This window comes from Rhinopithecus roxellana, chromosome 19 (assembly GCF_007565055.1).
Source record: "Rhinopithecus roxellana isolate Shanxi Qingling chromosome 19, ASM756505v1, whole genome shotgun sequence".
Lineage (NCBI taxonomy): Eukaryota > Metazoa > Chordata > Mammalia > Primates > Cercopithecidae > Rhinopithecus > Rhinopithecus roxellana.
The window spans coordinates 41028037-41055182 of record NC_044567.1 but is presented as its reverse complement, the minus strand read 5'-3'; the positions used below and the strand labels follow the sequence as shown (position 1 = coordinate 41055182).

General features: G+C 47.8%; 1 protein-coding gene and 1 long non-coding RNA gene across 2 annotated transcripts in view; one reads left to right on the top strand and one right to left on the bottom strand.

Annotated features, from left to right (window-relative positions):
* The window catches only part of LOC104655002 (E3 ubiquitin-protein ligase RNF213), a 122584-nt gene extending 96567 nt beyond the window's left edge, over positions 1-26017 (top strand). Inside the window, 24 exon segments of the mRNA XM_030923792.1 lie at positions 503-672; positions 769-868; positions 3184-3295; positions 3746-3959; positions 4200-4390; positions 5603-5725; positions 6939-7049; positions 7481-7723; positions 8057-8138; positions 8893-8927; positions 10741-10835; positions 11921-12077; positions 12661-12841; positions 14087-14178; positions 14768-15019; positions 15954-16086; positions 16496-16579; positions 17265-17445; positions 17708-17909; positions 19318-19395; positions 19959-20153; positions 20616-20705; positions 20800-20978; positions 24066-26017. Coding sequence (XP_030779652.1) covers positions 503-672; positions 769-868; positions 3184-3295; positions 3746-3959; positions 4200-4390; positions 5603-5725; positions 6939-7049; positions 7481-7723; positions 8057-8138; positions 8893-8927; positions 10741-10835; positions 11921-12077; positions 12661-12841; positions 14087-14178; positions 14768-15019; positions 15954-16086; positions 16496-16579; positions 17265-17445; positions 17708-17909; positions 19318-19395; positions 19959-20153; positions 20616-20705; positions 20800-20978; positions 24066-24219 — 3454 coding nt within the window. The 3' untranslated portion in view covers positions 24220-26017.
* Positions 1-27146, bottom strand: part of LOC115894881 — a 62085-nt gene that overhangs the window by 15768 nt on the left and 19171 nt on the right. The window lies entirely within an intron of this gene.

The following is a 27146-nucleotide window of genomic DNA, read 5'->3' as shown; positions in this document are numbered from 1 at the left end:
GATCAAAGTGTTTCTAGAAAGGGATGCATCTAAATATCATCTGTTGAAATGCTGAAGACTAGCTCTAATAGGTGAGAGGAGTGACTTGAATCTTTCAATTTAAAAGTGAAATGCTGGCCAGGCGTGGTGGCTCACACCTGTAATCTAAACACTCTGGGAGGCCGAGGCATGTGGATCACCTGAGGTCAGGAGTTCAAAACCAGCCTGGCCAACATGGTGAAACCCATCTCTACTAAAAATACAAAATTAATCAGGCGTGGTGGTGCATGCCTGTAATCCCAGCTACTTGGGAGGCTAAGGCAGAAGAATCACTTGAACCTGGGAGGTAGAGGTTGCAGTGGGCCAAGATCACGCCACTGCACTCCAGCCTGGGCAACGAGTGAAACTCCATCTCAAAAAAAAAAAAAAAAAAAAAAGTGAAATGCTGTCAAATCTCAAGTCCTTCTGTAAGGAGGCATTTGGGAGACACCATCCACCTGTCTTCTCTTTCTCGCGTTCTAAGGGAAGTCATTGAAAAGCACGCCCGCTTCCGGCAGATGTGCAACAGCTTCTTCGTAGACCTGGTGTCCACCATGTGCTTCAAGGACAACGCTCCGCCTGAGAAGGAAGTGATTGAGAGCCTGCTCTCTCTCCTCTTCGTCCAAAAGGAGCTCCTAAGAGACGCTCCCCAGAGTAGGTTGCTTTCTTCCTGTAAACCTAGCAGCTCATTTCTTCATCTCACTTCTGCACGTCTCATGCAGTGAGCTGCCTTTCTCTTTCTGGTTTAAGGACGCCGTGAACACACAAAATCTCTCTCTCCATTCAATGATGTTGTGGATAAGACTCCTGTCATCCGCTCAGTGATACTGAAACTGCTTTTGAAGTACAGGTAAGAACAACATGGAGACTTGCTTCTAGAAAGCCCTGGCTTTTTCTCTTCATTTCATTGCAGCGTTCTCTTTGTTACCAAGTCTCCTTGTCGTGACTAGTAGGTAGTACGTGATCTTGGGGAGCTTTTTCGGTGAGACACGACCTGGTTACTTGTACTGGCTGTGTATTCTGACATTGTCACATGTAGGCACATGAGTTTAGTATTCCCACAAGCACACATCTAGCAAGAAGCCAACAGTGCTGTGAAGGAACCACGGTGCTCTGAAGGGACCACGGTGGTGTGAAGGGACCACGGTGGTGTGGACACAGAACTCAAGAGGACGGAATCTGTGGGCTGAGCCTGGTTCCACAGTGGTCCAGCTTTCTGATTTTTCAGATGGTAGCTTAGAATCCTGCTCACCCTGAATGTCCTAGATGTCTTCTAAGTTTCTGTTCCCCTGATCATGGGCTCTATTTCCTTGTGAAAGGATGCTGACATCCGAGAATAGTATCACCTGTGGTACTTGTATTGATCTAATATTGCAGTTCTCAAAGAGTTGGTATGGACCCTTGGGTGTGAGGTGGGTCTCTGAGGTTAAAACTATTTTAAAAATTAGATTACTAAGATAAATTTGCCCTTTTTAAAAAACATGTTGATGCTTATGATGTTACAAAAGCGGTGATGAGTGAAACTGCTGGCCCCTCACGTGAAGACGCAGTAGCTGTAGACATTGTTTTCTTCACCGCCATGCACACGTGGTTTTCTTCATGCCAGTTTCATTAGTTTTACTAAATCTTGACTCTTGAGGATTTGGTTTCTTAATGTTTTGTGGAAATGGGAAGCACACACAAAACACTCCCACTACTCGCAGAAAATCACTCATGACAAGCCCTGGGTTATCAGCCGGCTGCTGTGTTCATGGACTGCCACTCGTGCCGGGAGAAAGGATGCACACGATACAGGTGTCCAGGGCTGGCCAGGCCTCTCCTGGAAATAAGCAAAGTGAGCCGGCCTCAGCCAAACATCTGACAATGTTGGTTGGTGATGATAACATTCAAGCTTTATAAGCTGAAATTAAAATTCTGAAAAGCTTATATTCTTCACTACGAGCCTGTGAGCTTTTGAATACTTAAAGACATTTCGGGGCAATTTGTGGTGATATTTATGAATATGGATTTTTTTTTTAAACACAGAATAAAAATGTGTCAACCTTTACAAGACTTGCACAGCCCAGTGAACCAATATTTTCCAAATGACCAATGCTTGATGTCACGAAATCTGTGGGTCAAAAAAGAAAAAATTCTATTTAAAGCATGGGCAGACCTTTTAACATAATTGACTGAAAAATGCATTAATACAGTTTTAGGCTCCACATTGCAATTAACCTTTAGACATGACCATTTATCACTGTTGGCACAGCATTAAGGAATAATATCCACAATGATCTGCAAAAACTATTAAAATGTTCCTCACTATTCTGAGTGTATGAGGACAGATTTTCCTCATATTCTCCGATATGGCGCAGCGAGGGGGAGCAGAAGCAGGGCAGGCAGGCCGCTGACTTCCAGGAGCCAGGCCTCAGGGCCAGTGCAGGAATGGAAGACCAAGCCACTCTTTTCACTGATTCATGTTTTGGAAACATATTTTAAGTGTTACTTAACATGTAACAGCTTTATTGTTATTTTAAATGAATGTATATTTTTGAAACCTGTTTTTAATGTCTCATAATTCCTATCATAAATATTGATAATATGGCCGGGCGTGGTGGCTCAAGCCTGTAATCCCAGCACTTTGGGAGGCCGAGACGGGCGGATCACGAGATCAGGAGATCGAGACCATCCTGGCTAACATGGTGAAACCCCGTCTCTACTAAAAAATACAAAAAATTAGCCGGGCGAGGTGGCGGGCGCCTGTAGTCCCAGCTACTCGGGAGGCTGAGGCAGGAGAATGGCGTAAAACCCGGGAGGTGGAGCTTGCAGTGAGCTGAGATCCCGCCACTGCACTCCAGCCTGGGCGACAGAGCGAGACTCCGTCTCAAAAAAAAAAAAAATATTGATAATATAACCCACATGAAAGCTCTTCGAGGTTCTCAATTTTTAAGACTATAAAAGGGTCCTGAAACCAAAGCTTGAGGACAGCTGGTCTAAAATGTGAGTTTTATACTCCTCCAGTATTATGCTAAAAGGTTTTCTATAAAATCTTAGAAACTACATATATGTATGTATGTATGTTTATACACACACACACAGAGGACAGATGACCGATAGATGCTTTTTTAGTAAGGTGTGTCTCCAGATCTGAGAAAGCCAGGAATAATATTTCTCTTTCTGCAGCTTCGATGATGTAAAAGATTATATTCAGGACTACTTGACCCTGTTAAAAAAGAAAGCATTCATAATTGAAGATAAAACTGAACTGTACATGCTCTTCATCAACTGCCTGGAGGTAAGCGAACTCTCCTTCCCTGAATTTCTTTGGGAAACTGAACCACATGGTTTAAAATTTACAGAATATAACTTTAGTCAGTATAATTAACAAATGCTCTGTTCCTTGCAGAAAAGAAGGTCTCCAAGACACTGCTTCTGCCTTCAGCAATGTATATATTGGCATTTATGTGCATATACATACAAAATTGAAGTCTGGGAGAATATACCACCAAAGTTAACAGTGGTTATCACTGAGTGGGGACATGATGGATTTTTTTTATTATCTTCATATTTTTATATGAAGATAAAATAAAAATAAATATAAATAAGGGATATTAGGTTTCCATGAGTCAAGAAATTTACACTGAAACCTACAACAACATTCTTTATCCTTTTCTACAGTCACACTGGCAACCGTAGAAGCTTGAAAAGAATAATATCCTTTTCTTTCTTCTTCCTTGTTCCTCAGGATTCAATACATGAGAAGACCAGTGCTTGCTCCAGAAATGATGAACTGAACCACCTAAGAGAGGAAGGTCGTTTCCTTAACACGTATTCTCCAGTAAGACGTGGCCGAGAGCCGGCCAACGAGGCCTCAGTTGAATACCTGCAAGAGGTGGCCCGGATTCGCCTCTGCCTGGACAGAGCTTCAGATTTCCTCTCGGAGCCTGAGGGAGGCCCAGGCAAGTCTTCTCTGCCTTGCTTTACTTTGGGTGTAAAGACTCTGTCATTTAGAAATTCAGGAAGTATGGGAAACTAGTTCTTAGAACAGACTATGACTGGGCTTTTCCACGTCCCCTCTCCTCTGGACGTGTTTCTGTGAATGCCTGTGGGTAGGTCCTGTGCCCTCTGGTTGGCCTTGTGTCCTACAATAAATGCCCTAAGTCACCCGCTGCTCACCCACTTGCTCGTTGGCCTCTCAGAGATGGCCCAGGAGAAGCAGTGCTACCTGCGGCAAGTCAAGCACTTCTGCACCCGGGTGGAGAACGACTGGCACCGGGTGTACCTGGTGCGGAAGCTCAGCAGCCAGCGGGGGATGGAGTTCGTGCAGGGCCTCTCCAAGCCCGGCCATCCGTGCCAGTGGGTGTTCCCCAAGGAAGTCATTGAGCAGCAGGTGAGAAGTGGGGCCCGGCAGCCCACAAACATGCACCCCCACAGCCTCATACACCCCAAATCCCACACACCACCCCACCCTCACACCACCCACCAACACACCCCCACACCCCACCCTCACACCCAGGGATGGTGCCACTGCTTCTGCGTTCCGCCCGCCCTCAGCATCCCCAGAGCCAGGAAGGAAACCTGCGCTTGTCTGTCTGGTCCTTTGTGTCTGTGCTTCAGCTGATTCGCCCCAGCTTATGATCATGTTACACCACCTGCTGTAGGGCCAAGGTAAGGACACTCACCTCAGAGCTTCTTTAATTAGGCATCACTTCTCATTGAATTTCACTCAAGGAAAGTAGAACATTTTTGTGGCCTTTGCTTTCAGCAAATGAAATGTAGTTCAGCTTGCAAGGTGCGACCTTTTTACCTCTGGCAGGCAAGAGGCAAGAGCAAGAACGAGGAATATAATTGCATAAGAGGCTTCAAGGCTAGGCTGGGCGCAGTGGCTTACACCTGAAATTCCAGCACTCTGGGAGGCCGAGGTGGGCAGATCACTTGAGGTCAGGAGTTCATCAAGACCAGCCTGGCCAACATGGTGAAACTTCGTCTCTACTTAAAAAAAAAAAAAAATTAGCTGGATGTGGTGGTGGGTGCTTGTAATCCCAGCTACTTGGGAGGCTGAGGCAGGATAATTGCTTGAATCTGGGAGGCAGAGGTTGCAGTGAGCTGAGACTGCACCACTGCACTCCAGCCTGGGTGACAGAGTGAGACTCTGTCCCAAACAAACAAAAAAGGCTTCAAAGCCTCTCAGTGGTCCTTTCCAGATGCCCAGAAATTAACAAATTCTTATTGTCCTGGGGATACAAAAATGGTACTAAGAACCCCGGCATTGTTTGACCACCTGGGGTTTAGAGTTGACATGATTTGAGCCACCCGGCCTCAGGTGTGTGGTGCGATGCCATGAATGGAAGAAGCAAGCACCTCCCCAGGTAGCACTGCCATCGACAGACGTTCCCTGCACTCGCACCTCTTCCTCTACTGCAGAGGAAGCTCCCTGTGAAGACGGCACCAGACTGTCCTGCCTCAGACCAGGTCGGGGAATCCCAGCTCGGCTGCCTTTAAACCTCGATCACTAGGTTCCTGCACCCATTAATACGGTTCTTTGCAAAACATTCCTCCCATCGTTCACCCCCAACTAACCCCTGTATTCCTGGGGCTGCAGAAGGACCACCCAGGCCAGATGGATAGGTACCTGGTGTACGGCAATGAATACAAGGCTCTCCGTGATGCTGTGGCCAAAGCTGTCCTCGAGTGCAAGCCGCTGGGCATTGAGACTGCTCTGAAGGTAGGGTGGGCCCCTGGCTTCTCTCTGATACCAGGTGGCATCCCTTGGAGCCTGCGTGTTCCCTGGTTTATGTCAAATGATGCAGGGTGGTGGACCACTGACGCGGCCCATCATGTGACACTATTGGAAGTCACGTGCCCACGGCCTCCAGGGTGCACCTGGCCGGTGTGCGTGAACCAGTGGCTGGAACAGGACAGCTACGGCAGCTGAGCTGACAATTTGCTGTGTCTTGCTGATCTGCCAAGGCCATCAGCAGCGTCTTTTGATTTATGTCCATTACTTCCTTTGAGACCCTGCTGGAAAACAAAGATGCTGACACAACTATTAATAGCAAATTCATATCTATATGTATTCATAGTTCAGATATGCTTGTGTGTTTAATAAAAATACATATGTTGGTGTAGTGTGGGAAGTTAAAAAATATAAAGATGTTTTTAGAATCTAACCTTTAAATTGGTCTGGTCTTGCTTCCTTTTTGAGTCCCTGTACCAGGAAAAGAGGAAATAGAAAATACTCTTTCTGCTTAGGAGAAGTTTCTAAGACCAGTGAAGGAGTCAGAAGAACAGATGGTGATTCCGTTGCTTCTGTCATTAAGCTGGCTGCTAAATATGCATTGAGTTTAATCTGAGAGTATTTCAGGAACTTTGTAGCCCAAAAGTTGCTCGCCAAAAGATGGCCCATGTGGGGCATGACCCCGGGTGTCCAGGCCTGGAAAAGGCTCCTTCCCCAAGGGGTGGGTTGAACAGGCTCCTTCCCTGGTGGGTGGGTTGAAAAGGCGCCTTCCCCGAGGAGTGGGTTGAGGGCTGAGACACTTTTCTTTTCACATGTAACCTTCGCGAGCCTCTGGCCCTTAGGTAGATCTGGTGGACTGGGGCGGGGGGCAGGCCTCAATCCTATAATCCCAGCACTTTGGGAAGCCAAGTGGGCAGATCACAAGGTCAGGAGTTTGAGACCAGCCTGGCAAACATGGTGAAACCCCATCTCTACTAAAAGAAAAGAAAAAAAAATTCGCTGGGCATGGTGGTGTGCGCCTGTAATCCCAGCTACTCGGGAGACTGAGTTAGGAGAATCGCTTGAACCCGAGAGGCAGAGGTTGCAGTGAGCTGAGATCGTGCCACTACACTCCAGCCTGGGTGACAGAGCAAGACTCCATCTCAAAAAAAAAAAATCTGTTGAGCTTTTAAATTCTCACTTGATACCCTTGATTTTGCAGGCCTGCAAGACCCCCCAAAGCCAGCAGTCAGCCTACTTCCTGTTAACACTGTTCAGAGAGGTGGCTATTTTGTATAGATCCCACAATGTAAGCCTCCACCCTACACCAGAGGTGAGTAACCACCTGCAGGGCTGTGTTCAAAGTCTCAGTATTTGGAGGGACTTTATTCAATAGAATGAAACTTATCAACACAAATCATGCCATAATTTTTTTTTAATCTAGGATAGAGGCTTTCAACCTCGTTATGTGGAGGAACTATTTTCTGTTTAACCCAAAGCTTGTAGAATTATAATGAAAACTAAAGCCAAGAACAACAGATAATGTAAAACAAAATAGAATATCAAAATTAATGCTTACATATGTGGATGCTCTGTTTGTATATGCACAATTCTCTTCTCTGAAAAATTTCCCCCTCAAATGGTGGTGATTTCTCCATATTTACCTCAATATTTGATGTATATTTGGTGTCAGTGTATGCCTAAGAGCAGTTCACACAATATTGTTTGATACATCTTAATGTTAAGTTTTTTTTTTCCTGTCAGCAATGTGAAGCTGTGAGCAAATTCATTGGCGAATGCAAGATCCTTTCACCTCCTGAGATCAGCCATTTTGCAACATCGCTCATGGACAATTCTCTGCCATTGTTGAGGGCGGGCCCCAGTGACAACCACCTTCAGGGAACAGTGACAGAAATGGCCATTCATGCTGCAGCTGTCCTTCTGTGTGGACAGAATAAAGTCTTGGAACCCCTAAAGAATCTGGCCTTCTCCCCAGCCAACATGGCGGTAAGAGTAGGCCACAATTCCATCAGCCTTCACCGGAACACCCCCCAGAGCTTGTCACTGTAGAGACCGAGCTGCAGCCATGGGAACCCTTGAGCATCTTTATCTCCTCAGTTCTCTGCCTTTGTGTCACTTGATTCTTGAGCACACAAGACAGTGACAGACTTGCCTTGCCCTTTGTTATTTCACAGGGAGCTGTTTTCTTCACAGATCGCTTCAGAAGTCCAGTAGAAGGAAAGCAGAGTTCCCTTTCTTCCTCTAGGCCTCCTGCTGAGCAGCAGCACCCAGGCGACAAGCTCACTTATCTACAGCTATCTCTGTTTTCTTGTTTTTCAGCATGCTTTTCTTCCAACCATGCCTGAAGACTTGCTGGCTCAAGCTCGGAGGTGGAAGGGTCTGGAGGGAGTCCACTGGTACAGTAAGTGTTGGGGTCTGGGTGTCCAGATGCTTTGAAGCATTGGGTTCGACTTGGGGTCCATGTGGTTTGTGACTCAGGGTTCAAAACCACCTGCATTCTACCCGTGGCATCTGCAGAAGATGAATGGCTAGAAGGAGCTGGCACTCTGCCGGCTAGATGATCCAAACCATTTCATTTCTTTGTTGTGTGCAAAAGGCGCTCTGTGATGCACTTCTGTTTTCTGGAATAGGCCATTTTGGGAGTAGGAAGGACTGGGAACCACATCAGAGACACATTCAAAGGCCCATCACAAAACAAAAGTTTTTGACACAAAGATAGCTCTTCTGAAATATATGAAATATAGAACTGGGAGACTGACTCATATAACCCATGACATGTAAATTTTGCTGTTGCCTGAGTAAATATTTTAAAACTAGTTTTTAAAGTTATAAAATATGCTCATGACAAAAAAAAAACCAAAGAGGATAGAAAGGTCTAGAATCCTGTCCACCTCGCCTCCAAAAGTACCGCTGGTGTGGCCTATATTCTAATTGCTTTTTATTTCGTAAAATTAGACTCAGACATTTTTCACTGACAACATACATTTATTAAGCTTCAGGCAGGTGTCATATAACTTAACAAATTAGTGTGGGGTGCTCTGGACACTCATTCTCATATTTTGGTCAGGGCCAGAGAGTAGAGTTAGCTTTCCCTTTTCAATGTGGGTCATTCAGGGAAACCTCATCAGCCAATGTGTGTCCTGTTCTCTTCACAGCTTGTCCCAACGGCCATCCTTGCTCCGTGGGAGAGGTGAGTCTTGGTATTTAAGATAGGGTTTGAGGGGTGGCGTGCACTCCTGGGCTAGAGGAAGGGGATCATAGGTGAGGAGAGTGAGGCTCTCGGCCTTCCAGGAGAGCACAGGCTCACCGAGGACTGCCCAGGGTGCTCTGAGCAGGGCAACATCAATGGCGCTAAGGGTTTCTAGCCCTGGGCTTCTCAGCCTCAGCACTGTGGACATGGCTCTGTGGTGCGGGCTGTCCTGTGCACTGCAGGCTGTCTGGCAGTATGCCTGACCTTGAGTCCCTGGATGCCAGGAGCACCCCCTCCTCCCAGTGTGACAACTAAAACCAGATACTGACCAAGGTCCCCTGGGAAAGAAAATTGCTACTGGTTGGGAACTGCTGCTAGCCATTCGTTCTAGGCACTGCAGCATGGGGTCAGTGAGCCTTTTCTTGATAGAATGGCAAGGTGTTGCGTGGACCACAGGCTGCATTATTAGCCCTCAGAGGAGGTGTGGTCCAGATGCCAAAGGAAAAGCCACGTGTAGACTGTGCACCATGGGGAAGGACTGTTGCTTCCTCTCTGGATTCCCAAGCATCTAGCCCAGAGCCCTCCATACACAGTATCTGTACTTGCAGAGCAAGAGGCTGGTGGGTTGAGCTGATACGTGGTAGTTATTCGTGGTGTTTCGTCAGCTGGTTGAGACAGTGTCTGGCTCTCTTGCCCAGCCGGGAGTGCAGTGACATGATCATTGCTCACAATAAACATTGAACTCCTGGGCTTGAGCGATCCTCCTGTCTCGGCCCCCCAAAGTGTTGGGATTATGAGCCACTGTGCCCAGCCTGATAGATGTCATTTAATAACATATATAAGAGACACAGAGGGAGAAAAACTGATACATGCACTTTTCTGAGCTTCAACCACTTCCTTGTCCAAGAAATGAGACTGAAATAGATTCTAAGAATGATCCCAGCTCTGAAATTCTGTGACTGGTTTGGTGTGTTATCAGCTGTGACTCTCAGTATATAGTAGCACAATATCTGATTTCGAAAAATGAGCCTTTGGAAGTAGATTATATGATTGGACTTTTTTAAATAAAAAAGTCCAACCCAGGTGTGCTAGGTCACACCTGTAATCCCAGCACTTCGGGAGGCTGAGGCAGGTGGATTGCTAGAGCCCAGGAGTTTGAGACCGGCCTGGGCAACACGTTGAAACCCTGTCTCTACAAAAAACACAAAGCATCAGCAGGGCATGGTGGTGCATGCATGCATGCATGTGGTCCCGGCTACTTGGGAGGCTAAGGTAGGATGATTGCTTGAGCCTGAGGAGGTCAAGGCTGTAGTGAGCTGTGATGGTGCCACTGCACTCCTGCCTGGAGGACAGAGCGAGGCTCCGTCTCATAAAAATAAATATATGAAAAAGTCCAAATGGATATAAGGAAGTCAGTTTGGAAGCTATTCCAGTATTCTTGGTATTAGATCATGAAGTGCTACAGGGTAGTGTGATAGATGGAGGAATAGAAAAAGTGCTGAATATGAGAAAGGAAGGTTGAATTTTATGTATTTGTCTATAAAGTGTCACTCTGGGAATAAAGCTTAAATTGTCCCACTTACTAAAAAAAAAAAAAAAAAACAGTTCCAATTGCCCATGTGCAACATTAGTGAGTACCTACCCTGTCCCCATGGGCTCTCCACCCACCCGAAACAAGCACACACTGGAACAGACAATCCAAAGGTGCTCACGTTCGCCAGTGATAAGGAGGTGTTCATTTGCATGATGGCGTTTGTGCATAAAATGGTACTGCTCCAGAAGTGGTTCCGAGTGCCCTCTGTCTTCACCGTAGTGTGGCAGGCCGATGGAACAGAGCACCTGCATTGACTGCCATGCGCCGATTGGAGGCATTAATCACAGACCTCAGGACGGCTTTAACCTGGTCAGGTATGTGGGTCAGGATTGTATTTCCTAAGTACTCAAACCTTGGGGCGTTGGGCTGTTTTTATTCCAGCTGATAAAGTGATACTCAAGATAGTACTAATTACTCCAGTACACGTGGACCTGTGTCATACTGAATAGCAATGCCAAAGTCCCAGCAGTCACACAGCAGGGAGGCCTCTGATCTGTTGTTGGCTCCCTGGGCCCTGAAATGCAAAGCAGGCTACACATTCATACCTGTTAATATGAATACAGATGTCTTCCTTTTGGGCCTTGGGTGCAGCCTCTGTAGAAATATGCATGACATAAACAGATGATCTAATTCACGGGAACATCTATGTCTGCAGGACCAAAACCTGGGCTTCCGTCTGTCTCAGCAGATGCTATCTCACTTGCCAGCAATCTTAGCTTTCTCCATTTTTTGCTTTTTGAGAAAAATGAAGGAGACATAGTCTTATGAAATACCAGACTTCAGAATCCAGATACAAATCCGATCCCACAATCCCATGCTGGGATGAGTGTGGTTCTAACTGCTCCTTTCAGAGAGTGAGTGGGACCTGCATGGGGGCTTCATATTCTGACTGTTCCCTGCAGTCACAGCTTAAGAAACTATCACAGTGTCCTCCAACCTCTAATGGTTTTGCCATTGAAAGTATCTGCCACACTGCATCTCCTGTCTGCTGGACTTTGGATCCTAGTTTTTCCTTTGGGGAAATAAGAATATGGACACCCATAGGATGCCGACTGTCCTCCCACACTCTAGCTGTTCTTAGCCCAACCACTCCTCTCCCAACAAAGACTTCAGTGGAAAAGACGGGTCCAGGCCTGCATCCTAACACCCTGCCCGGGGATCAGCATCAATACCACATAAGCGCAGCCACTTGGCGCTGAGAACGCAGTGGGGTCTGGTCCGCCGGACAGGCGAGTCTGTCATGAGACTCTTAGGAACATGGTCCAGGCTTAGTGGAACAGCAAGTACTTCTGACATAACTCTCTTCTCAGCTGTGAGCCTCACTCCGAGTGCTGAGAAGGTGCAGCGAGCCGAAGTGGTCAGCCTCAGCCTCTACCCTGTGTTCTCTCATTCTTTCCAGCAACAGCACAGACAGAACACAGACCGGCCATGTGCTAGGCGACCCGCAGCAGAGAGACGTGGTGACGTGTGACCGAGGGCTGCCCCCAGTGGTCTTCATCCTTATCCGGCTACTCACTCACTTGGCTCTGCTTCTGGGAGCTTCCCAGAGTTCCCAGGTATAACCCGGTGCTGCCAAATGATGTACCGAGTTACTCTAGGAAGAACCTGCTTTCGCTTCTTCCCAGGGAGTCCTTTTGTCTCAAGTCCTAGCTGCCATCTATGCATTTTGAAGCTCATTAGTCTACAAAGAAATATCCAGGTTACACATCTCCATGTTTCCCCCTGTGGCACATGACGGTATATGGGGGAACTACTCCCCAGATTATATAAAATCCATGTCAAATTAACACTCTGTGTCTTTGGTCCACATCTGGGAGTAGAGAGGCTGACATCTTCATTATTTTACCTGTGTCTTCATTGTAGCTCTAGGGAGGAAAGAACACACTGCATAACCAAGATGACCAACAGTACAGTCTGAAGATTCTTTATCTCACTGTAATAACAGAAAAGCCAGCAGCTGCTCCGCTTGCTAGCCTTCCTTTCACCTGTTTGAATCACGCGTGAATCACTCCGCAGTTTTCATCTTAGAAACCGCCTTCCGCCTCTATGCTGGTGCTCCACTCCCCATGGCCTCTACAGGCTCACCATCTTCTCTCCAAACCAGATCCCGCTAAATGCTCTGTTCCGTTGCCCCCACAGGCTCTGATAAACATCATTAAGCCTCCAGTGAGAGATCCCAAAGGCTTTCTGCAGCAGCACATCCTGAAGGACCTGGAGCAGTTGACCAAGATGCTGGGACACAGTGCCGACGAGACCATCAGTGTGGTCCACCTTGTCTTGCGCAGGCTTCTCCAAGAGCAGCACCAGCTCTCTGGCAACAGTGAGGGCAGGGGCAGGGGCAGGGGCTGGGTGGGGATCACACAGCACAACGACAGCAGAAGCAGGCTTGCTCTCTTGGCGGGCCACCCCACATGCAGCCAGTCTGAGCTCTGTCTGTGCTGTTGCTGGAGACAATGAGAGAACACACAGAGAAAATCGTGTCTAGGGAAGGCGATGCCTGGAGCTGAAAAAAGGAAGCACTTTGCTTGCCCAGAGGCTTGAAGGAGCTGCTCTGTTCTCTCCATTCACCCCTGCCTGGCTAAGACCTGCAGTATTCGGGAGCGTCTGCACACAAGTGTTCAGTGTGCATATATGGGGAGTCTTCAGTGCTGAAGTCAGCCCCGTAGGCCACTCCCCTGCCACGCTGGGAGCACGTGTTGTCCACACAGAGCGTGTGTTGTCAAAGGATCAATCACCATCACAGTTGTGTGCTGATTAAATGTTTATATGTCCACAATTATGTAAAAAAAAGAAAGCTATAAAATACTGTATTCACCGAGCTAATTTTCTATTTTAAAAATTTAAATTCATAAAGAAAGAGAAGGTCTATAAGACAACTTAGAAAAATGGTTATCTGTGAGTGGTGGAATTAAAAGTGATTTTCTTTTGCTAATCTGCAGAAATCACAATTACCACGGTGAGGACAATATTAACTTAAAATAATAATAGCAATAAGAAGTACTGTCCCATGACAAGAAAATCTGCTCCCACCTCAGCTACTTCTTTGCCCGAAACTGGCCTTCCTATTTATTTTCCATTTTGAACAATCTGATTTTATTTTAAGCCTCTTATTCTGGTGGGATTTCAGCGAGGTGAGCGCACCCACAGTCACACCGATGAAATGACAGAATCCTGGAAGCAGGCGGAGGGTTCCCGCAGCACTCCGCATCTGTGTGGTCTGCCTCAGGGCTTGGGTGGCAGCAGCTGAGATGGCTGGTGGTAGCCCGGCCACTGTTACCATGCCCTGGGTTTTGGAGCTTAAGTTCTGTTCTTTCAGTAATTTTTTTCAAAATGGTTCTAAGATTACAATTATGTAGGGTAGAGGAATTTTTAGAGACTGACGTTATCTTCAAAAGGTCATTAAGTTGGTGGTAACAGCAGGAACTATTTCAAAATACTTAATTTAGAAATCTATTACCTCAAAATGAGTGTTATTTCTATTAAACACTTATCTAGTGTTTATTATATGCAGACTGCTGTGTTCTTTGTGCCTTGGGTAACCTACACATTTGGAGTTTTCTTGCAGGGTTTTTAAATTTTGACACAAGATTGTCAACCAAAGAAATGAGGAACAACTGGGAAAAGGAAATCGCAGCTGTGATTTCTCCTGAACTGGAGGTAAGCAGTAGGTGGGGATAGCTGTGTTGCTCCTCTGACCAGAAAGGAAGGGTCCCGGCGTCTGCTGAATGCTCCTTGCCTGTTGCCCCTCATAGCGGTGCCAGCAAAAACCTTTGGCTGAGCCCCAGATGCTGATGCTCCCCACCTCAAGTCACTCCGTCCTCCTCCTGTCCCCAAGTGCTCTTCCCTCCTGCAGCTGGTCATGAAGTCAGTCCGAGGAATTCCTGGGAATCCAGCAAGTGCAGGCAGTACTTTTCTCTCCATGCAGAATGTAATGTACAAGGCAGAGAAACTATCACATATATACCCACTAAAAATGAACTGACAATCATAGATTAATTACTCGTCTAGCAGCCAGAATGTTACTAAGAGTAATATAGATTTCTGAATCTCATTCTGTTTGGGGAGACATACATCTATAAACAAAGAACACTGAAATTAGAAGATTAAAGGGAATACCTGATTACATGCTCAGAGCAGGGGATAAATGCCCTAATATGCAGACACCCACCGGTGGAGTTACTGGGTGTTCCAATCTGTTTGTAGCAATAACTCACTTCCAGAATTCTGTTTCATTTTCTCCATCCAGCGTCTAGATAAAACCCTTCCCACCATGAATATTCTCATCAGCCAAGATAAGCGTATCAGCTCTAACCCTGTGGCCAAAATAATCTATGGTGACCCAATGACCTTCCTGCCCCACCTGCCCCGGAAAAGTGTGGTCCATTGCTCTAAGATTTGGAGCTGCAGAAAAAGAATTACAGTTGAGTACCTGCAGCACATTGTGGAACAGAAAAATGGCAAAGAAACAGTGCCCATCCTCTGGCATTTCCTGCAGAAGGTACGTCTGGCTCACTGTGGCTCCTTCCCTTTTTCGGTACAGAGTTCCCCAGGAGACCTGAAGGCCCTGGGCTTTTACGTAGTATAATCAATTCCTAAAGCCAGAGCATCTTCACAGGCTATTTCAATTATTTGATTTTGAATAGAATGTAGAAGACTCAGGGCTAGAGATTTTCATACATATCAAACCATACGACTGCCAGAAGCATCAAGTCACAGACGAAATACACACCCAGGTTGGGATTAGCAGTGACCTGTGGGGAAGCTGGAGGCCAGGAGAGGACCTCCCCTCATCACTCAGCCAGACAGAAAAGGACGCAGTTCTTTCCCAGCCGCTGGGTTCCTCTCTGTCCGCATTGCCGGAGCATGGGCAGATCAAACAAAACTCCTCCCTGCGCCCAAGCATCAAGGCGTAGATGGAAGATGGGAGTGAGTGGGTGTGCGCTGGCGGTGGTGGGGTACTGGGGAGCAGTCACGTGTACTGGTCGCATTTGCTGGAATTAGAAATGTATTTTTCTAACTTTCATCCATTTGCAGTTTCATTTTCTACAACAGACTGCCTAATCATTTCTCTCCATGGACTAGTATTTGCTGTCTCGCAAGTATTTGCTTCAGCAGCTTCTCTCCGTACCATGGGCCCAAGGGACAGATTTCCTTCATCAGCCCTTGGTGGACGCTGCTGATGCGTCAGCTCCATCGAGCCTGGGCTCCCTCTTCTCCGTCCTCCATTTCTGACACACTGCACTGTCCATAGACTTGTGGGAAGAACAGGAGGGCCCTTTTCCCATTTTCAAGCTCCATGCTGTATCACAGGAAATGACACTGACCAGATAAAACTACAAATACAAGTCTCCCAGCCAGTCTCAAAGTCTGTATCCCCAATAACATTTTTTAGGTAAATAAAAATTATTACCGGGTGGTCTTCCCTTCTCCAGGAAGCAGAGCTGAGGCTGGTAAAGTTCCTGCCTGAGATTTTGGCCCTGCAAAGAGGTCTAGTGAAGCGGTTCCAGAACGTCCCGCAAGTTGAATACAGCTCCATCAGAGGCTTCCTCAGCAGCCACAGCTCAGGTGTGGCTCTGCTCTGACAAGACCAGGACTGTCCCGCGTCTGGTGGTTCGAAAGGATCACTGCATAGGGGGACAGGGTGGGGAGGAGGGAGGAGGCGTTGATTGGGGCTCTACAGCCTAAGCTGGGTGGGGGGAGGGAGGTGCTGATGGGGGCTCTACAGCCCAAGCTCTCAGCATACGGTGAAGGGTGCTTGAACCCCAAAAACATATTAGAAGCCTTCACCAGAGCTGAAAAGCACCTCCCTCTTTAGCTCCTCAAACTTGGCTCACTGCTTCAAACAGCACCTCAGACATGCTCATGACTGCACAAAGCAGCAAAGATGGGCTCTCGGCAGAGCATGTAACTAGGGTGGTTTGGCCTTGCGGGGGGCTGCTATCATAGGGTTCTTACAAAGTATTCTGTTCAACAGAGGGGCTGAGGCAGCTACTTCAGAAGAGAATCACAATCTTCCTGTCAACATGGAACAAACTGAGGAGATCGCTTGAGACGAACGGTTCGTGTCCTGTCCCTCTGTACCACTAAGCATTCCAGGAGAGGCTGCTCTGAAGGCTCTTCTCATCAGCCTGACTTGGCCCATCCCTGTCAACACACAGAACTGTGTTTGTTTTTTTGCTTTTGAGATGGAGTCTCACTATGTTGCCAGGCTGGAGTGCAGTGGCTCCATCTCGGCTCACTGCAATCTCCGCCTCCCGGATTCAAGCAATTCTCCTGCCTCAGCCTCCGGAGTAGCTGGATTACAGGCACACGCCCAGCTAATTTTTTTTTTTCTTTTTTCTGTATTTTAGTAGAGACGGGGTTTCACCATGTTGCCCAGGCTGGTCTCAAACTCCTGAGCTCAGGCAGTCCACCTGCCTCAGCCTCCCAAAGTGATAGGATTACAAGCGTGAACCACCACGCCCAGCCAGCACTGTGTTAGTGCTTAATGTGTGTCTCTTTTGATGGTGGTGTCTGGATAAGTAAAATAACGTGTCAGGAAAATAAACCCTCAATCCTCTTCAGTCCCTAAGTGTGGCATCAAAAGGGAGCTGAAAGCATTTGAAACTCGATCAGTATACAGGGGTAGAACCGAGACCCAGCTCTCTGTGGAGCTGATGGCTTCTGCACCCCTCCTCCCCACGCCTAGATTCTGTGAGGAGTAGGAACTCCTCTCTGCTTAAGAATAACCCTGTCGTTTAAAGGTGAGATCAACCTACCCAAAGACTACTGCAGCACTGACTTGGATCTGGAGGCTGATTTTGAGATCCTCTTGCCACGACGACGGGGCCTGGGCCTCTGTGCTACCGCTCTCGTCAGCTACTTGATTCGCCTACACAATGAAATTGTCTACGCGGTGGAAAAACTCTCCGAGGGAAACAACAGGTGTGTGCACGAGCCAACAGGAAATGGTGCCTGCTCAGCCTGGGGTCCCTAAGCCCAGTGGGCAGACATAAGCAAGCTTCAGCCCCTTCCCGAACAGACATTCACTCCTGCAGCCGCCCTCACCAGCGACCCACCCCATCTTGGGTATGGTTTTCCTCTGCTCCAACTGTGAGAAATCAAGTAGGAGCCAGCTCCCTGCAACGTGGAGCCCTCGGCCCACAAGCCCGGCCTGGACGCTGAACGCTGTCTTTCTGCCCCTCAGCTATTCCGTGGATGCAGCCGATGTCACTGACCTGCACGTCATCAATTATGAAGTAGAGCGGGACCTGACTCCACTGATTCTCTCCAACTGCCAGTACCAGGTGGAGCAGGGCAGAGAGACCCTACAGGAGTTCGACCTGGAGAAGATTCAGCGGCAGATCGTCAGCCGCTTCCTCCAGGGCAAGCCCCGGCTGAGCCTCAAGGTAGGGCTGACTCCCGCCACTGCTGCTCATTTGGTCGGTGTGTCTGTTGTGAACAAGCAGCCCTTGGTGTGCTTCTCACAAGAGGGAAGCAGCACCTCACCCCGCAGTCTGGTCTGCAGGGCTCTCCTGAGCCCTCTCCTGCAGGGCCATCTGCACCTCAGTCCCCCAAGGGACTGTTGAGGTTTTTTTTTTTTTTTTGAAACAGGGTCTCACTCTGTTGCCCAGGCTGCAGGGCAGTGGTGCCGTCTTGGCTCACTGCAACCCCCCTCCACCTCTGGGCTCAAGCGATCCTCCCACCTCGGCTTCCCAAGTAGCTGAGACCACAGGTGTGCACCACACGCCCAGCTAATTTGTGTATTTTTTGGTAGAGATGGGGCTTCATCACGTTGCCCAGCTTGTCTTGAACTCTTAGGCTCGAGGTATCCACCCACCTTGGCCTCCCAAAGTGCTGGGATTATAGGTGTGAGCCACTGCACCTGGCTGACTGTTGATGGCCTCATCATCTAGGTTTTTCTACCAGTTAATGGCACTACCACCCCACAGCCCCTCCTCCTTCAGCCTCCATGGGTAACCTGCCAGCAGGTGCAATTAGCTGTGCCTTCTGTGTGTCCTCACCTGACTGCCAAAGCCCACACTGCAGTTAAAAGCATCCTGTAAGTTGGACTGCTAGCCACTCCTAACTGGTCCCCACCTCCAGGTTCTTCAGTCCACGGCCTAAAACCCACATCTGCCTCTGTTCTTTCTGTGCCGGATGGCCCTGCCGCATGCCGGATAAAGCAGACACTGTTGTCTGATATGGGAGGCCCTGTAGCTCGGCCTAGCCCAACCTTCCAGCCCTGCCTCCAGCCATAGTAGCCCATTTCCCTGCACTGCATCCCGTGACCTCACGCACCGGAGCCACACAGCAGGCACTTTCCCATCTCTGCTCTTTCACCTGGACAGCACTTGTTCCTTCCAGCTACAGTCAAATCTACTGTACTTATGTACGGTACCACCTGCAACTGGGCCAGGAACTGAGAGCCCATGGCTGTTTTTAATTCATTCTCACAGCCGTGTCCTCTGGCAGAGTGATTGCCTGTGCATGGTCTGTGCCTTTAGTGACTGAATGAATAAATGAATGGGATATGCACAGATACCTGTTGCCCTAGCACCTCCTGTGGCGAAGCTGGCCATGATCACGTGACAATATCTTGTCATGTAATTGGCCGTGGGGGCTCGCTGGATTCCCGCTTGTGTTACTATTTCCATAGATGGTGGGTTAATGACAGAGAGGGGCGCTCTTTGCCGAGGGATACACTGGGCAGTGCGGCACTACGCTGGAGTTCCGGCTGCAGATTCTGTTTGTCATCTGATGGAAATGTCCACAATGGATTTAATTTTAAAAAACCTTTTTTCTTTCTCAATTTAGGGAATACCCACTCTGGTATACAGACATGACTGGAACTACGAACATCTCTTTATGGACATCAAGAACAAAATGGCGCAGGTGATCCTGATAAACCTTATCCTCTGCATGGGGCTTTCTGCCTTCTCAGTGTGTTTTCCTCCATGTTAGGCCTACTCCAGCCTTGCCCCGGGTGTTTGCTGTGAGCCACAGTTTCTGCGGCCTCCCTGAGGACCCCAGGGTGCTCCTTAAGAGCCCAGTGCTCTTTGCAGAGGGCAAGCAAGACAGCAAATCAGCAGGTTTTCTTGTAGAGTAAAAGCAGATTGACATCTTGTGGGTTCAACTCTCAGAAATGATGTCATGGCCATGTCTGCGGAAGCGGAAAGTCCATGGAACCGGTTTGTTCCTGCTCTCTGCATGCCCGTATTGATGGGTAGACCTGTGTGTCTCCATGGCCTCCAGGGTTGTTTGAAGATTCACTGCCCTTGTATCTATTTCTATGGAAAGTCTGGAAAGCTGCCTGCACACAGCGTGCCCAAGTGTCACCTGTTAGAGGGCTGACCCCACACGTGGCTTGGGCAGTGAAGGGGCTCAGCTCTCTTACCAGCTGGTGAGACACCAGAAACCCAGCCCATAGACATCCCTCCCTGCTTCTCATTTCCCAGGACTCCCTCCCCAGCTCGGTCATGAGTGCCATCAGTGGACAGCTGCAGTCCCACAGCGATGCCTGTGAAGCACTGTCCGTCGTAGAAGTCACTCTGGGGTTTCTGAGCACAGCTGGTGGGGATCCAAACATGCACCTGAATATCTACATTCAAGACGTCCTGCGCATGGGTGATCAGACGACTCACGTGTCAAAGGTGGGTCTCACGCCGAAAAAGAAATCAGCACAGCCCCTCACCCTCGTCTCCTGCTTCCTGCGAGGGATAGGAGCATTCGGGGAGTGCCACTCTAGGCGCTCCTGAAAAGGACGGGGAGACAAGAACAACCGCTCACCCAGTCAGTCCAGTATAAACAGGACACACCAGGGACAGCAGAGACAGACACATGCTAGAAATGCCAGCAGTCTAGATAGAGCCCAAATGTGACTGAGTACATGAGGCCGCTGCAAACTGCGTGATGTGAGTGGACTCTGAGGTGTCACAGGAGGGAAGGTAGATAGGACAGAGATGGCCTTCACAAGGAGGGAGATCACATTAGTACAGGGCAGAACGAAGAGAAGAATGCCTGTGTGGAGAGCACTCAGGCTCCCTGGCGCATGGCATGAGTCGGGCGGGGTGTGAGACCTCAGCCCCCATTCAGGAATTCTGTTCCTTCTGCAGGCCTTAAACAGATGCCAGTTAAAACACACCATTGCCCTCTGGCAGTTCCTGTCTGCTCATAAGTCTGAACAGCTGCTGCAGCTGCAGAAAGTAAGTCTGGTCTCTTCCTCTCCGCCGGACAGAGGAACTGCACTCCCTTCTCCCTGCAGGCTTTAATGCTTCATTTGCTCTTCCGTCGTTTTAGGAGCCATTTGGGGAAATCAGTTCAAGATACAAAGCAGATCTGAGCCCAGAAGATGCTAAGCTCCTTAGCACATTCCTAAATCAGATTGGCCTAGACGCCTTCCTGCTAGAGCTGCACGAAATGATAATCTTGAAACTAAAGAACCCCCAAGCCGAGGGGAGCTTCAACCCTGAGTGGAGGTATGGATTTGCACACCTGTGGGGCGGGGCCGACACAATGTTCTGCTGTCTCTCCTGTGATCTTCCATAGACACAAAAGTAGTTATCCCATTTCCTGCTTTTTGCCATTACCGGGCACCTTAGGACTAGCTTTTTGGTTTTAATCTCTGCTGGGTTTTCTTTAAGCAAGTACACAAGTTTTGCAGACAAGAGTCTTGCTCTGTTACCCAGGCTGGAGTGTGGTGGAGCAATCTCAACTCACTGCAACCTTGGCTCACTGCAACCTCCGCCTCCTGGGTTCAAGCGATTTTCGTGCCTCAGCCTCCTAAGTAGCTGGGACTACACATGTGTACTAACATGCCTGGCTAATTTTTATATTTTTAGTAGAGACAGAGTTTCACTATGTTGACCAGGCTGGTCTCGAACTCCTGGCCTCAAGTGATCTGCCTGCCTCGGCCTCTCGAAGTGCTAGAATGAAAAGGCATGAGTGAGCCACCACACTCAGCCTAAAAGTCGTATATTCTAATTTTCACAAGTAGACTATGTCAAAGAGAGGTACGTTTTAAATCTGATACTATGCCAGGCGTGGAGGCTTACCCTGCGATCCCAGCACTTTGGGAGGCTGAGGTGGGTGGATCACCTGAGGTCAGGAGTTCAACACCAGCCTGGCCAACACGGTGAAAACACAAAAATTAGCAGGGCGTGGTGGCACACCCCTGTAGTCCCACCTACTCAGGAGGCTGAGGCAGGAGAATTGCTTTAACCTGGGAGGTGGAGATTGCAGTGAGCCGAGATCGCACCACTGTACTCCACAATCCAGCCTGGGCAACAGAGGGAGACTTCGTCTCAAAAAAAACAGAATAGAAAAGGCTATACCAATGTATAAAGAGTGTATGAGAATACTCAACATTGGATATTATCCATGTTTTACAATGTTGCCAATCTAATGGCCAAAATGTTATCTCATTTTCACGTGTATTTCCCCATTTACCGTGAGGCTGAACACGTTTTTTATATTCATCACCCATTTGTATATCATCCTCTGAATTGCCTTTATTTATTTTTCATTTTTTGAGACAGTGTCTCACCCTCACCCAGGCTGGAGTGCAACGGCACAATCTCAGCTCACTGCGACCTCTGCCTTTTCGATTCAATCGATTCTTCTGCCTCAGCCTCCCTAGTAGCTGGGATTACAAGTGCCAACCACCACGCCCAGCTAATTTTTTGTATTTTAGTATAGAGACGGGCTTTCTCCATGTTGGCCAGGCTGGTCTCGAACTCCTGACCTCAAGTGATCCACCAGCTTTGGCCACCACACCCAGCCTAAATTACCTCTTAGTATTTTTATTTTTCTTTTGCGCTTTGTCTCCATAATGGTTGTAAGAGCTGTCTGCATAAAACAGGGGTTCATCTTCTATGCCGTGTGCCACAGTGCTCTGTCTCAGCCTTTCATTTTATGAAATCAAATCTCACACAATTTTCCTCTATAAAGGGTCTCTATACGAAAACACTTACTAGGATCTTCCTTATCTCCGGATTATAAACTAGCCTCTCATTTTCTTTTTTTTTTTTTTTTTTTGAGACGGAATCTTGCTGTGTCACCCAGGCTAGAATGCAATGGTATGATCTCAGCTCACTGCACCCTCTGCCTCCTGGGTTCAAGCGATTCTCCTGCCTCAGCCTCCCGAGTAGCTGGGACTACAGGCATGTGCCTGCCCAGCTAATTTCATTGTATTTTTAGTAGAGACGGGTTTCACCATGTTGACTAGGCTGGTCTCGAACTCCTGACCTCAAGTGATCTGCCCGCCTCGGCCTCCCAAAGTGCTGGGATTATAGGTGTGAGCCACCGCACCCGGCCTGTCCTCTTTTTGTGCTTTCACACACTTGTTCACCAGTTTAGGTGTGAAGTAAGGATTTAACTTGACGTTTTCCTGACTAGATCATCAAACGCCAGTCTTCCTCACCAATATGTTTCCTATTTGCTATTTTCCTCCATTATGCTATGTGGCATATACCTATATACATTTATGTTCTTTGAACTTATTCAACAAGTCTTTACTAGCCTGTGCTTTTCATGTACATAAAAAAGATCCCTTTCCTAGAGAACTTCCCATCTTTTGTTAATGTGAAACACATTAATACAAGATTTTTTGAATGGTGAGGCCTTGTTTAGCAACGCTGTAGATAAACATCACCTTGCTAGAGGCCTAAAGCCACAGGAAGAGGCCGGCACAGGGCTTGCTCTGTGGGCTTCTGTCGTGTTTTGTACGGCATGTGGGAAGCAGCAGTCAGGCACCAGAGCCTTGAACCCAGGATGCTAGTCCCAGTTCAGGAACTCAGGTGATTGACCTTAAACTGCTTCTCAGGATTTCTGGTTTTGTTGTTGTTGTTGTTGTTGTTGTTGTTTTTGAGACGGAGTCGCGCTCTGTCGCCCAGGCTGGAGTGCAGTGGTGTAATCTCAGCTCACTGCAACCACCACCTCCCGGGTTCAAGCGATTCTCCTGCCTCAGCCTCCCAAGTAGCTGGGATTACAGGCACCCGCCACCATGCCTGGCTAATTTTTGTATTTTTAGTTTCTCCATGTTGGCTAGGCTGGTCTTGAACTCCTGACTTCAAGTGATCCACCTGCCGAAGTGTTAGGATTACAGGCGTGAGCCACTGCGCCCAACCTAGAATTTTAATTCTTAATGAGCATTTTGGTTCTGCTGATGACAAAAGGAAAAAGTGACATGAGGGGACTGACTGGTCCCCTTATGTTATATGGGAGACTTTTTATTTTTTTTTTTTGAGATAGGATCGCACTGTGGCCCAGGCCGGAGTGCAGTCGTGTAATCTCGGCTCACTGCAGCCTCTACCTCCTGGGCTCAAGTGATCCTCCCACCTCAGCCTCCTGAGTAGCTGGGACTGTAGGCATACACCACCATGTGCCCAGCTAATTTTTGTATTTTTGCTAGAGACAGGGTTTCGCCATGTTGCCCAGGCTGGTCTTGAACTCCTGAGCTCCAGTGATCCACCCACCTCAGCCTCCCACAGTGCTGGGCTTACAATACGTGAGCCACTGTGCTGAGGAGACTGTTTTAAATGCTCTCCTATTCTTTCGTTTTTCAGCCTGAGAGACACTCTGGTAAGTTACATGGAAACTAAAGAAAACGAAATTCTTCCGGAAATGGAATCTCAGTTCCCAGAAAAGATACTGCTCGCCAGCTGTGTCTCAGTGTGGAAAACAGCTGCTGTGCTGAAACGGGATCGACAGATGAGATAGAATTATTTCCTCAGCTGTCTTTGGATGACCTGGGAGAGAAGGCTCCTCTCCTCTCCTGCGGTGTGGACTTCATCACGGACTGGTGCTTTTGCATTCAGAAGGAAAGCTGTCAGCATCGTACCGAATTCAAGACCAAGGCGTGCTACATGAGCTGACAGCTTTTTGAAGGCCGAGCTGTTTCTGGACCATGTGTGTACATGTTCTGAAACTTTCTCATCATATGAGTACTGTTCACTGGGAGATGACAGTGAAGATTAGATGAAATTGGAAATAAACCAATATTGTTTACATTCCAGGAGACAAGTAGCTCAGCCACACTCGCAGTAATGATCTGTGCCCGCTTGCCTCTGGCACTGCCCACCCCCGCTTTTTTTTTTCTAACTCTGTACTCACAGAAGAGAATCTCATTTTCTTCTTTCTTCCATTCCCTTAAATTCTGAGTATTGTATATATATTTCTGGGTTTCCAAGATGATGTGAAAAACTGCCAGACTGTTTTTTGTCTTCTCACAAAGACAAGAAAAATCAGGGCATTTTGTGAGTGCCTTAAGATCAAACTAACCAGATCTGACCCACGCCCTCCCAATGAGTCACAGACCAATTTCAGAGGGTCAGAGCCAAAAGCCTCATTGTGAAAAGCACTGGACTTGGACCAGGGTGACACCATCAGGGCCTTGGTTTCCTCATGCATAAAATGGTGAGTGGATTAATCGCCAAAGATTCTTCTGATCTAATATTTTGAAATTATAAGAGAAAACTAGATGACTGTAAACTTGGTCACAGGCCTGGTTCTGGCAGTTCTTTGGGGAGTTTTTTGTAGCATTATGCCAAATAAACATGCAGTCTCAGTGTGCTCTCGCTTGTATGAATATATAAGTCCTTTCTGTGGTTCTCAGCCAAGGCATAAAAACTAAGACTCAGCGCATACAAAATCAGCTACGTTTCCAAAAGAGGGAAAAGAGTCCCCGGGCCCGGATCTTGTGCTGCTTTTCTCACTGCAGTGTTGCCTTTTTTCTTTCCAAAATCTGCTTTGATCCTTAGGACCTCTGGACAATTTCTCTTCCTAGACAGCTCAGCCCAGCTGTTGATAAGTTAGAGGCAGTATCCTTAATATTCATATTCTAAACGAGTTAACGGCTTAACTTGAAACTGGGCCCAAGGAGTGAGAGCTACAGAAATTCAAGATGCTTGTCCAGGACTCAGCCATGCACACCTTGAGCAGCGCTGGCAGGAGGCACGGAAGGAGCTGTGCTCCGTTCTCCTCACTGTGATGGTGCCGCCACAGTGTCTGATGAGGGGCAGAGTGACCCAGACTGCAGGCAGTAACTGACTTACACAGTCCCTGGCATTTAGTCATCCGTGATTGTTTTATCATTCTGGACTGTGCAGAGCCACTTGCCACCAAGATCTGCATTCCGACTGCCTGTGAGTGGGTGTAGGGGCCGGAGGTTGGCCTGCTGAAGTCTTCAACTTGCACTCGGAGCTCCTTTGATACCTCAGGGCTGGCCGTGAGGCGGCAGCTCACACCCAGACTCACTGGCCACACCTCAGCAGCGGGGAGTCCATTGTCAGCCTCTTTCTGTTAAGGCTTTTTTTTTTCCTTTGGCCTGGGAATTTTTCCCATTTTTATGAAGGGTTTTAAACTGTTTCATTTTGTATGCTGTGCTTCAAAGCCTTAACTGTCATATCTTGCATTATCTTGTTTGTACAGAAATATACTGGCCTAGCAGAGGCAAAACAAAGTGAATTTTATTTTACTTGTCATACCTGTCTTAATAAACCAGAGTTTTGCTGCTAAAGAACCCTCCTCTCTGGGGGCAGAGCTTCTATTTATGGCACATAGACATCAACTAGGCTTTTGGGAATCGTTTCTGTTGTTTGTGGAAATGTCCTTTAGAAGCACCCATGAAGAAGTATGTTCAGACTGTTCAGACAGAAAACATGCTCTGCCGTCGAATGTGAGATGGTAAACTTTTCCTCTGGACAAAATGAGAGCAGCCCGGCGACTCCACAATAGGAGTTGAGCGCCACTCCCTGCAGCCGGTCTGGGACTGAAATGCTTATAGCTCAGCCTCAGAGAGGAGTCCCCCGTGCCCTGCCTAAAATGACTTCACTGGCAACAGCGGGGCTGCAGCTAACAGGAGTACAGGTAGGAGCTAACTAACTTCACCCATGAGCCCACTTGTGGGGTGAGAGAGAAACAGTAAGTCTTCCAGGAGCCCACTTACGTTTGAGTGCTAAAAATGCCCCTTTAGGGGGAAAATTGCATTTTCTCTTCCAAAAAGGAAAGGCTCTTCCAGGCGAGAAGAAGAGGCATGCTGGCCTGCACGGGAACACTCGCTTTGTCTGCCCTGCGCCAGCCTCACCTCACCCTGCAGTTTCTGTTTCCACCATGGATGCCTCATCACCAACCCTGACCTTCCCCCTCCCAACCCTTTATTCATCCTCACTCCTGCTTATATCTGCTTCCCTGGACAGTTCCCTGCTGCAGAGTTCTTTCTGCTTTTAGCCCTACCTTGGTGGTGATTTACCTAAAAATCTTCACAACTGATTATATCCTCTTCAAGACCTGACTGTGAAAATATTAGTAGAGTGTGCACACCTGTAATCCCAGCTACTTGAGAGGCTGAGGTGTGAGGATTGCTTGAGCCTGGGAGTTTGAGGCTGCAGTGAGCTATGATCGCACCACTGCACTCCAACCTGAGTGACAGAGTGAGACCCTGTCTCAAAAAAAGAATAAAATAAAATAACATAAGGACATTATTGTGTGTGCAAATTATTTACCTTTCATTAATAGTTATAAGACTTTGTCGTGTGTCAGCTGAGACGGGTATCAGCTATTTCAGTTATTCCTATCTATTCAGGCAATTCCAAATTAGAAACAAACTTCCAGTGATAAACATTGGGAAGAAAATGTCAGCTCAGGGC